This window comes from Primulina huaijiensis, chromosome 10, assembly GCF_012295235.1.
Source record: "Primulina huaijiensis isolate GDHJ02 chromosome 10, ASM1229523v2, whole genome shotgun sequence".
In the NCBI taxonomy this organism is placed as follows: Eukaryota; Viridiplantae; Streptophyta; class Magnoliopsida; order Lamiales; family Gesneriaceae; genus Primulina; species Primulina huaijiensis.
Genome location: NC_133315.1, coordinates 15,011,037 through 15,022,739, shown reverse-complemented (window position 1 = coordinate 15,022,739; position 11,703 = coordinate 15,011,037). Strand labels below are relative to the sequence as shown.

Here is an 11,703-nt window from a genome sequence, read left to right as displayed (position 1 = left end):
ACTGAGACCGAGCCAAGAGTCAAAAACACGAGGCCGGAGTGCTTCGAAGCATGCAAATCAAATGCAATCACTTGCACAGTTTTACACGGCCTATTTGGATTTAAAATATTTAGCTTAAAAAGACATTTTATTAAGATTTTTTTTAGTTTCTTTCCTTAAATAAAAAGTAAAAAGATTTATAATTTAGATAAAGAATTTACTTTTTTAAAAAAATTAAAAGTTCGGAAACTAATTTTTTTAGGTTCCTGAAATAGTTATTTGTACAGTACTTCACTTTCTGCTATCTACTTTATTTTATAAATTTTTTTTATTTTTTTTCCCCATAAAGTGAAGTACCTGTGTCTTGAATTATTACTTCTTTATCGTTTTTCTACCACGGAAACATGACTTTTTTTTATTTAAAAATGTTTTTCTTGAAAAAAAAATTACTCCAAAACTTTTTGTAACCAAAAGTAATAATATTATGTGATTGAAGGTCAAAGCACATTGCATTTCATGAACATTATGAAAATCCAGGTCTAACCAAGAAGGTTTTAAAATTAAACGACGATAATGAAAATATTTTATGTTTTTCACACAAAATACATGTGACAAGAGAATGCAACATTAATCACGTGGAATCCTTATCAATCCCTCCCACCCGAAATCTCTTGGGACATTTCTCTTCATCCTTGCAGTTGGTTGACATCCTTGTGTCTTTTGCCTCCACTGAGCATCTCTTATAAGGTTTGAATCCGGTCCGGCAAACTTTAGTCATCGACTCCTCTTCCATATCGGGTAACCGGTTCTGGTCATTAAGGTTGAACTGCAGCCGTCCTGTATTTTCCATGTCACTATTCTTCTTTCGCTTAAAATTTAAATCATGAGAAAAACTCTGAGGTAGTATTTCTCTAGAGAAAAGCGCCTGAAAGGCCAATCTCCCCTGCAAGCAAATTGAAAACAAATTAGTGCAATGCACAAACTTGTCTTCTTAGAAAACAAGGCATAATTCTAAGTCACCTCTTCGGATACTTCCTTCCAAGGGTCATTTATGCTGCAAAGGCTTCTATAACGTCGGCTAACGGGGTCAGTTAATGGATGGTTTTCTTCATCTTCTTTCAATTCCTTATCTTCAAAGTTCTTTTCCTCTTTTCCATCCGCTTCTACTTCACTGCTGGAAGGTGTATTTGATCCACATGAAGAACGGTCTACCTGTTTTCTACCCTTGGACTTGTTCGAGTCCAGCGGCTCCACTGTGTCTGCCATTGGCGCTGCTTCAGCCGCTGCCGATCCAGAATGTGGTTTCCCGCCTTCGCTTCCTTCAGAACATGATGAGAATAAAGTTGAATGCTGTTCTTCCAATTCCTCCAAACACTCAGGTCCCAGTTGTTGATCTTCTAATACAAGATCAGGAATGTCTTCTTTTTTATCACCATTTGCTGATCTCATATTGCCATCTATTGGAGTTGCAGATGTTGACGGAGCAGTAGAGGTAAATCCAGGATGAAGTGGTGGACATAATGGAAGCAGACCGTGTGCAGCCCACCAAGCAGTTGCAGCTGCCACTGTAGCTGCAGCAATTGTCGCCATGCTAGGAACTGTATTCATCTGCTTTGGTTGAAGTCCTCTGGGTGTGCCTGTAGAGGATTCCCCTGATGCGTCCATGGTAACACATGGCCATAAAGTTGCTGCAAAGCTAGCTGCAGCATAGGCTGCTGGATTTTGTAACAAAGCAGATACAAGAAGACTTGAAAATGTGGATGATAAGTGCAAAAATGATTCGTAATCATCTTGGTGTTGGAATGCGGCGGATAATGGGTGAAAACCTGGAAAGGATTGATGAATGGATGAACTTGATGCATTACTATGATGCTCAGGAGTAGTAGACCCACCCGGATTCATGAAAAGACATGGAGGTCCATGAACACTCAATTTTTGGTATCCAGAGTCTGTGCGTGCAGTGTCTAAGACAACACTTTGTGTATTCATTCCAAACCCTCCTTCAAGAATGTGAACAGGTATGCGAGGCAGACAGTTTTGTGAGGCGTCATCGTTTGGGGTTGGCAAGTTGTCAATATTTTTGGGTTGCTTCAAATCATCTATTTGTTTGCCCTGCCAATATTTTCCATGGTACGGATGTGAATTTCCAATATTGGAGGTGTTAAATGACTCATCATCCTGAAGCAGTTGCTTGTTACAACTCTGATTTGTCAGAAGTTGTTTGGCAACAGAGGCTTGAGTTGTTTCATCCTGATTATTTGTTTCAGTTGAGAGTGGGACATATTCCCTAAAGGTGCATAAATTTGTTGGCGCAACTGACGCTAACGAGCTTTTGCTCACTGAATATGAGTTGGCACGAGCACCTGTCTCGTGAAGAGAGAAAACCGCGGAGTCATTTTCAAGGTTTCTATCATCATGTTTTCTGTTATTCCCATCATCACTAGATTTCTGGAAGGATGCGAAAAAACCATGTCAATTTCAGTGATGGAAAAAATTAATAAAACAAATATGAAATTGCATACTTCAAAGAAAGGAAGAATAACGCACGGAAAGCACAAGAAAGAGATGATCCTATAAAAGACAATGTAGTATGCACTGCGATAAAAAAAAAATCCAATGAAAATATTTAAGCAATACCTCAGACAATGGCTCCTGCTGTAAGTCCAGAGTCGTTTGACCCTGGCACAAAAAAGAAAGAGGAGCTGATAGTTTCCCATCCTTCACTCCCGTGCTCATCTTTCGAGGATAAGGATTAGTGGGTTTCCTTTTAGGCCGTGGTGGAGGAATATTAATGTTTAGAGTATGCCCAATTGGAACTCCTTTAACAAAGGACTCCTTTTCCAACTGGATAAAGCAAATACAAGTTACGGGTTTTAACACAAAATTTAACTTAGAAGGAGCATTATCATTAAAGTACTTTGGACAATTCAAGGAAGTTTTGATTACCAATCCGGAAATCTAATAGAATTAACCAAATGGTGTTCACAATGTGCAAAAAATAATGAGAATTTAACGCAATCTCTTTGAAGATTTTCACAGAGAAATGATTAAGGCGTTATAAGAATCTAAGGTTCATACTCGTTAATCACCACACTATTGTTGATATCCACAAGTAACACATGTAAAAAGTTAGCTTGTCAATAAACATATTATTTTAATTTAGTATTATTCTAATTCTGTCATTTAAGGTCCTGCTGATTATGCTACTTTCAGATTTATTTGTTTTCTTAGATACTTGTCTAATTAAGTTCGTAAAAGGGTTGCATGTTTATCACATGTCTACCAACCAATAATCAAGCACCAATAAGAGACACTTCCCTTCAAAGTCTAGGGCAACCATGGGCCACAAACTTTGTGTTGCAGCGACAACAACAGTTAAAAAACAGCATATTAAGCAAAAAAAATTGCCACGTAAGTAGGGCCAAGGACAGCGACAGTTTGAACTTTGTTTTCGCCTATAGAGAAGAACAGAGAGAAATAAACTATACTCAGTGGCCAATGTCTTGGTCTGGATCTGTGTTTCAGTCTTATGAAGACATGAGATTGCTTTAACGATAGTAGATAACAGAAAATTGACCCGACAATTAAAGAAATAGAAATCCTAAAGCGAACAAGGGGTCATGCAAGCACACAAAAGAAGAGCGCAAAATAAGAACTCGTCTTCCTAAGATAGGAGTGGTTATCTATTATTATTAATGTAATCTCGTGTCTTCATAAGACCAAGTACATATCCAGACAAAGACATTGGATCCTGTGAACATGGGGTCTACGGGAAAGAATGCAAGCGCACAAAAGAAGAGTACAAAATAAGATGCCATCTTCCTCAGATAGAAGTGACTCAATCGCCTTGCACTCAAAGCTGTCATTAGAATTTTTCACCAGACTCAATCGCCTTGCACTCAAAGCTGTCATTAGAATTTTTCACCATATAATTATTCATAAACTCTTAATACTTTTGGACTACAAATTGTATATTATTAATTAACTAAATAGTGAACCAGTAGTTCCCTCAATTCACAAGCTGTTACGATCAAGCGCTTAAGCTATAGCTGTTAGCCAAGGCGTAACTTTATTTCCTTATACTCATGATATCGCATAGTACACTTACTTGGGTGCTAATAAACCGGGCTGTAAGGCTCATTAGTCTGGAGAGGTGTGTGCATGTCTGCTGGTGCTGTCTCACATCCCTTATAGATCACTCTTATATTTCCCAACCGTCGATCTTGTCTCCACCAAAGATAGTATCATGCGTTAAGATTTGGTGTCACTCTTTTACGGCCCACCTAGCTAACCAGATCAAGCAGCGTAATGCCAGCATCTTGACGCACGAGAACTTCCTAGGAGGTCACTCATCTCAGTACTAATCTCACTCATGTACGCTTAACCCAAAATCCTCCCAAGAAGTATATAATTATGTTTCTTGGGAGACTTGAACTCGTGACCTCGTTCTGATACCAATTGTTATGATCAAGCGCTTATAACTAGGCCAAAGTTATAGCTGTTAGCCAAGGCACGACTTTATTTCCTTATACACATGGCAGCGCAGAGTGCACCTACTTGAGTGCTAATGGGTCGGACTGTTAGGCTCATGAGTCTGGGGAGGTGTTAGTCTATCTGTTGATGTTGTCTCATATCCTTTATAGATCAGTTTTACCTTTTCGCTAACGCCGGTAATGTCCACCGCAGAGATAGTATATGGCGTCCTCTTTTATAGCCCACCTAGCCAACCAGATCAAGCTGGTTGGCGTCAACAGCTTGACGTTACGTGACTTCTCAGGACGTCACATATCTCAGTAACACTTTCACTCGTGCATTTATAACCCAACACCAGCTTTGGAACACAATAAACTTATATCATATCATATCAGAAGGAGAGTTCCATAAACAAAGAAATAGAAATCCTAAAGTTAACCCTACAATGGAAAAGAATGCAAGCACACAAAAGAAGACTACAAATAAAGACCTTGTCTTCCTATCTGTGATTCAATCATCTTGCAGTAATAGTTGTCATTGTAATTTTCACCAAATAATTATTCATAAACTCGTAATACTTTTGGGCTACAAATATTGTACATTTATAACTAAATGGTGAAGCAATCATTCCCCCAATTCACAAGCTCTGGAACCCAATGAACTATTGGATAATCATAACGAGCGAAAGTTTCATAGCTAAATTAAATCTTGTAGTAAAAGGGTCTTGATGTGATTCAATCATCCAACTAACTTGGGGTCTAGAACGTGACAAAGAGTTCATAACATTGTTCATGCGTTGCCCCTGTCTCACATGTATTGAAAAACGATGTTTGAAGTTTGAACTGGTTAATAATTAGCTATAATATACTCCTACAACAACTTGAGTTAACCATTTTCGTAGACCGAATACGATTATGAAGTAGTTACTACGGGAGCTCATTGTGGAAACGTGTTTGTGCAGGCTTGGGCAGTCGCCAGAAAAAACATCGGGAAACAAGTGCTATGTTGCACAAAGTATAGGTGTGTGAGATTCACAGCTTGAACCAGCGAGACATATTCCTACATCCACGAGCGCCATCTTTTTGAACCTGTAGGGGTCATCTCTAAATTCCCAGGGCTATTAGGGTCGGGTCATGAAGAGGAAGTCGCATTCTGAAGGAGAGGTAAATATGATGCTCTAATCCCACATGGATTAAAAAATGAGTTTGAATTGGTTAATAATTTGCTACAATGTACTTCTATAACAGTTTGAGTAACCATATTATAATTATAACATCATAGTTGTTACAGGGGCATAACATCATAGTTGTTACTCGGGCCCGGGGTGTGACACTTCAATTTATTTTAACCATGATGATTGTGAGTCAAAAACATATGTCCCCTTGATGGAACTAGATTTTGATTACTAAAATATTAATAGATCACTTTGTGACACTCAAAACAAGGTACAAGATTGTTGTTGATCCTGAAAGATTCGATTACATGGATCATCTATGGGACGAACCAAATCACCAAAACAACTCAAAACATTAATGATTAACAAACAAACAAAAAACTGAAAATAGGCTATTCCACTGAGAGACCTAATCTGACTGAAGCACTCAGCCAAGGATTAAATCATTTTTCTAGGCCCAACATATTTGAGCTCGTAACAACCTACTTGCCACAAGGTGTGCTATTATTTATATTATATAAGGCACTATGCCATGAATTTTGCAAGTTATGATCAACAATAACACGAAAAGCATACATTATCCTATTATATACATTTTATATGGGTACAAAAGGAGTTCATGGTAACATAGGTTTTCTTCTCTTTTTCACACTTCATAGTTCATATACATCTTTTGAGTTAAGGAGTTAATTACCTATAAAGACAACAAAGAATAATGAGAACGACCAAGAGACAATTGTAAAGAGAAATCTATCATATTTCAAATAGCAAATGTTATTGAAGTCAGTCTCTTACTTACGCCATGTTGGTATCAAATAAGCCAAGATATCAGAGACAACTAATATGAGTTTGATAAGTGAAAATAGTTCCTCAGAGAGGTATGAATTGACATTTTCATAAGTTGAAATTTAAATTTGAGCTGAACTTGAGCTCAATCTAGATAAGGTTGAGTCCTTCGCTTCTTTTTCCAGCTAAAGTTTGGAATATATGCAGGACATTCAGCATTGGATTGGCTCACTTGCACTCTCGAACGTAGAAAGTGCATGCGACCTTGGAAAACTACTATTCTTACGCAGATATAATTATATATACCAATACTCCATGCAACCATTGATGACAAGGTGTGTTTCCCAACAAGCACTCTTATAATAGAGAACACCGCACTGGGCAAAGATGTATTTTGATGAATCAGGCAACAGTTTGTGCCAGAAAAGTGACTACAAATGTATTTTCTTGTTATGGAAAAAACAGTTTACATATAAACTTAAATTTGAAAATTGTTCAGGTGAGAACCTCACAAACATAGTTTTACCTGTGTCTTAGATAAAATCTAGAGGTTGAAAATTTTCCGAAGTCATCAATTCATGATAGAAGTATAATTGATGATTAACCTTTGTGAAAAATTTCTGTGCATGACTTCTGATCTGCACTGCAGTCTTGGTTCCAATATGTTCTGCATCACCACCAAGAGGTCTTTCATAAAGAGAAAATGCATCTAAAAACAACGTTTCTTAAACAGAGTTGACAAAACAATAACCAATCTTTTTGAATGATTATAAATCCATGATCAAGAGACTTGATTAAGGGAAAATAAATGGCCTTAACAACATAAGAATATTGGGCAGTCTCAAATCAATTATTGTCTCATCTATAAATCTATTAAGTAATGCTAGAACAGTGACCTTCTATACGCTGCCAAGCTCGCCCATACAGCTTGAGGGCTTCTAAAAACTTATCATGTTCCTCCTCAGTCCATCGCTCACGTTGCTTTGTTATTGTATAAGGTTTCCTGGTCTATATATAAACACAAATTTCATTGCTACGTGATGTTGAAATGTGAACGCATATATTTAAATGACACTAAACAGCAGAGAAAGGATACCTTAACTAGAAGTTCTTCTCCAGAAGAATAAGGGTCCATTGAAAGGACAAGGAGCTGGTTCAGATAAAGAGGCTTTCCTTCATCACTAGTCACAATAACTCATAATAGCTAGGGCTGTGGTGATAGTTTTATTGCAATCGACCTGCTAAAGTAACACTAGTAATGCAAAAGAGAAACTTACAAAGAAATCAATGGATATCTATGATCTATATCTGATAATCAGAGCACAGATTGACAGCTGTAGAAGTTGAGAATGTAATCATTTACGTTGGTATCAAATACTTTAAAATAATATGAAAAAACTGTAAACAGCATCTATTATTTCATATAAATTAAACCCCGGGCAAAATTCCAACATTTTTCTGCTGCATACCGTCAGACATTAGACTTTTCGCTTAAATCTCCTTTCAATTTCACACTCAAAAAAATATGGTGGACAGGCATTATCCGGTCAAATCCCATGAATCCTCCTAAACCAAAAGTACTGTTACTATCTTCGGAAACAATTAAAAAAAAACGGCATGTGTAAGAATCAGAAATAAGCGGCAGACAGAGACAAGGCAGAGGAGATCCACGTTAGAATCCAAAAGAAGTACCAGCAAATAGTAAAAGTAGAACTGTATTTAATTCCTTAACCAGAATCCTCACCAAAACGAACCACGCGCTGCCTTAACCCTTGCTTCCGATCCAAAAAGCCATGACAGAGCACAAACACATAAAATGGAAGGAAAAAAGACCAATTCAATCAGTGAGTAACAACTGTCACAACAGTCGCCATCTTCAGATATCAAAACACCAATAACAAGCACTCAAGAAGGTACAATTATTATACCTGCGACGCCAAACACAGCACGACACAGCTCCGATCCTTACCCGACCATGCATGTGCAAGACCTAGCCGGAGAATCATCAACGGCGGATCGGAATCCTCAGAACTCCGCCGGAGAAACCAGAATATATGCGATAATGCGAGCAACCACTGAGCAGCAAACGCGCAAGAATTGCTGGTAGAAACAGCAATAGATTGAAGGAGAGAGTAGGATTTCTTATTTATTTTCTGAAATTTGCCGAGGAAAAATTTGAGCCACAAGTGGGTTTCATTTTTTAATAATTAAGAAAAATCGAGGCCAAAATGTGGCTAGGGCAAGAAGAGGGCCGCCACGTGGCAGAAAACTGGTGGCTGGATAACCTACTCCAAGAGTCCTCACCTCCCTTTGCACTTTATTTTAGCACTAAGCCAGCACATACACACATTTTATTTGGACCGTGCTAAAACAAAAGGTTTTATGACCAATTAATTAATTTATCGGATCTTGAATTCATATTTTATAAAATTTTATAAAATATAAAACTCAAAAATAAAATTTACCTATCCAACTAAATCAAATATTTTCATCCCTTCAAATTTTAATTTAGTGACTTCTCCCTCACCCTACCTTTTTCTTTTTGCTTAAGCTCTCCATATTCGGGGATTAATCGATTCTTAGAAACATCATCTATTAAATCAGATAAGTGTTAGCACCGGAGGTGCTTTCAAGAGTCCGAGTTCTATAAATAATGAATAAAAGATAAGACTGTCAACCCAACCAGATTCTCATACGATAAAGTCTCTCGAAATACTCCTGAACGAGCTATTCTAACGAGGCATTTCAATAGTAAAATTTATGGTTTTTTTATAGTTGATATTTCAGTAAGATCTATTCGAGAAACTGAGATTTTGAAGATAAAACAATATTTTTTTGTAGTTTATATTATTTATACTTATAACCAAAGATCTCTTGACTAAGTGATAAGGTCTAAGACTCAAGTTCTAAGAATCATATGATATTGGATTCAAATATCACTTGTGTAGATAATAGTTATTAGATAGAAATTCCTCTGTTGTATCTAAAATGATATACGCTCATAATTCTTAGCACATGGGTTTGTAAATATGGCAAAAACTTATGTGAGACGGTCTCACGGGTCTTATTTTGTGAGACGGATCTCTTATTTGAGTCATCCATGAAAAAGTATTACTTTTTATGCTAAGAGTATTACTTGTTATTGTGAACATCGGTAGGGTTGACCGGTCTCACAGAAAAAGATTCGTTAGACCATCTCACAAGAGACCTACTCTGTAAATATATATGAAAGATTACATTAATTTGTTTTCTTGTGCACGATTTTTGTATTATATAAAGTATAATTATACTTCAGTAATTTTTCTCTTGTTAAATTTTCCAATCGAGTTTTTCAAAATACTCGTTCGAGCAATTATTTAAATTGTATTATTTGAATTTATGATACTTATAAAATATACACAACCAAAAACATACAAGATAAGAAATTAATTTTAAATTTTTATTTGTAGTTTTAGAATATGCTAAATGTTTTTATAAAAAAAAATTCAGAGAATTTAAATTTTCATCAATTTCCTTATTATAGTTTGTGCAATTAGCTCCTCAACTTCTATGTACAATAAGAAATTATTTCTAAAATATTTTGTTTTACCAATGTTATTTTTCAAATTTTCCCTAAGTTTGCGGTGTCCAAGGTTCTGAAAATATGATTAATGCAAATACAGATAGGGGTGAGCAAGATCTCGGTTAAACCGAACCGAATTAACCGATTTTAATTCGGTTAATTTGTGATCGGTTATTAAAACTAATTCGGTCGGTTCGGTTATCAAAATAAAATTCGGTTCGGTTCGGTTCGGTTCGGTTATTGGCAATTCGGTTCGGTCACCAGAATGCACACCCCTAAATACAGATTAATCAACATGTTTAAGAGAGAGTTCACAAAAAATTATACTTTTAGATTAGTGATTGATTATTTATAAATTATGAAGTTGGAAAAATAAAAAATAAATAATGTTTGAAAATAAAAGTGAAAAATCGAAAATTTTTAAGCTAAAATATTTGTTAAATAGTGATACTAATACTATTTTTTAATGAAATATAAAAAATATTATTAATTAGATAACACACTTCTCTTTCTCTTTATAATTATTGGATCGTGAGAGAATATATTTTCATTTATTTACTAAACTCAAACCTTCTTATTATTTATATAAGTTGTTTAGGTTTATTCTTAGGACCTAAGACGAGAGGATTAGTTACTAATTGTTGGTCAGTGCTCATTAAAAGAATATGTGAGACAATTTCTCGGATCTTTATCCGTAAGAGGGTTAACTCAGTCAATACTTACAATAAAAATAATATTTTTCATGTGTCGGATAAAGAGAGTTAACTCAATCAATACTTACAATGAAAAATAATACTTTTGACATAAAAAATAATATTTTTCATGTGTCGGATAAATGTGTAAATCTGCCTCACAAAATTGAATCGTGAAACATTATGATATGAATTTTTATGTCGTTAAATATAGATTTACTGAAGTTTTTATGGTTCGGGAACGGGACACACTTTGTAGTTACATGTCATATCATATATCTCTAAATCAAAGGAAAATTGAAGTGACAATCAAATTCTGCGTTGGCTGTGTGTGTTTATTATGGCCCCAAATCTCATGGGGACACATAATGGAATTATGCATGATCATAATTGAATTGAATGGTACCTAATAGATCGTGTAATTTGTTAACCTTCTTGTCATATGATATTAGTATAATTACTAAGGTGTGAAATGTTTTGTGGCCATTGTACTATTGAAGGAAATTAATATTTGTAAAGTTTGTTTTGTTTCATGGATTTAATTGGGTGACATAACTTCCATGTTTTTTTAAAAAAAAAATTATTTTGGTAAAATAAAAATATCGTGAGTAGTATACATGAATTTATAATATTGGTCATTGTAACGCAAATTTCTTTATTTCATAAAATCGCAAAAAAAATGCAGATACTCGACCTTCTTGAATTTGATAAAAAAAAAAAAAAAAAGAAGCGATCTTCTTAGATTTGAATAATTTGAAGAAAACCATGACGGACGATTTCGTTTATCTTATTGAATTTGATGAAGAATGCGACCTTCTTGAATTTGAATAATTTGATGAAGAACACGATGAACGCCTTGAATCACGCCTTGAACTTCGCTGATCTTCTTGAATTTGTGTAAAAACATTTCATGTTCGCAATCTTGATTTTGATGTTAACAAAATTTGTGATTGCATTTCTAACATATTTACTTATGTGTGAAGTTGCAAACACTAGAAGCAAACTGAAAATGAATTATGCACAAACTGAATTTTTGG

The 11,703-nt window shown here is 35.4% G+C and overlaps 1 protein-coding gene across 13 annotated transcripts; it reads right to left on the bottom strand.

Annotated features, from left to right (window-relative positions):
- Positions 1-474: 474 nt before the first annotated feature.
- LOC140986425 (protein LATE ELONGATED HYPOCOTYL-like) lies at positions 475-8,584 on the bottom strand. Of its 13 annotated transcripts, none has more exons than XM_073454667.1 (9): positions 8,341-8,584; positions 8,157-8,187; positions 7,690-7,746; positions 7,509-7,593; positions 7,309-7,420; positions 7,018-7,079; positions 2,617-2,823; positions 1,000-2,427; positions 475-922 (listed from the first exon to the last, which is right to left on the bottom strand). In XM_073454667.1, exons 4-9 carry the CDS (start codon positions 7,545-7,547, stop codon positions 611-613), a joined length of 2,160 nt encoding a protein of 719 aa, XP_073310768.1. In that variant the 5' UTR covers positions 7,548-7,593; positions 7,690-7,746; positions 8,157-8,187; positions 8,341-8,584; the 3' UTR covers positions 475-610. The 13 variants fall into 13 exon arrangements, with proteins under 13 accessions (XP_073310768.1, XP_073310771.1, XP_073310761.1 ...); XM_073454670.1 differs by having other exon boundaries at positions 8,157-8,183; XM_073454660.1 differs by lacking the exon at positions 7,690-7,746 and having other exon boundaries at positions 7,509-7,664.
- Positions 8,585-11,703: the final 3,119 nt, after the last annotated feature.

Excerpts from the sequence above, each read along its gene's own strand:
- LOC140986425 (XM_073454656.1), bottom strand. The coding sequence starts at position 8,393 with ATGCATGGTCGGGTAAGGATCGGAGCTGTGTCGTGCTGTGTTTGGCGT. Across the intron at positions 7,594-8,156 it reads GCAGCGCGTGGTTCGTTTTG|TGATGAAGGAAAGCCTCTTT; the intron begins GTGAGGATTCTG and ends TATTGTGACTAG. Across the intron at positions 7,080-7,308 it reads AGCTTGGCAGCGTATAGAAG|AACATATTGGAACCAAGACT; the intron begins GTCACTGTTCTA and ends GTGGTGATGCAG.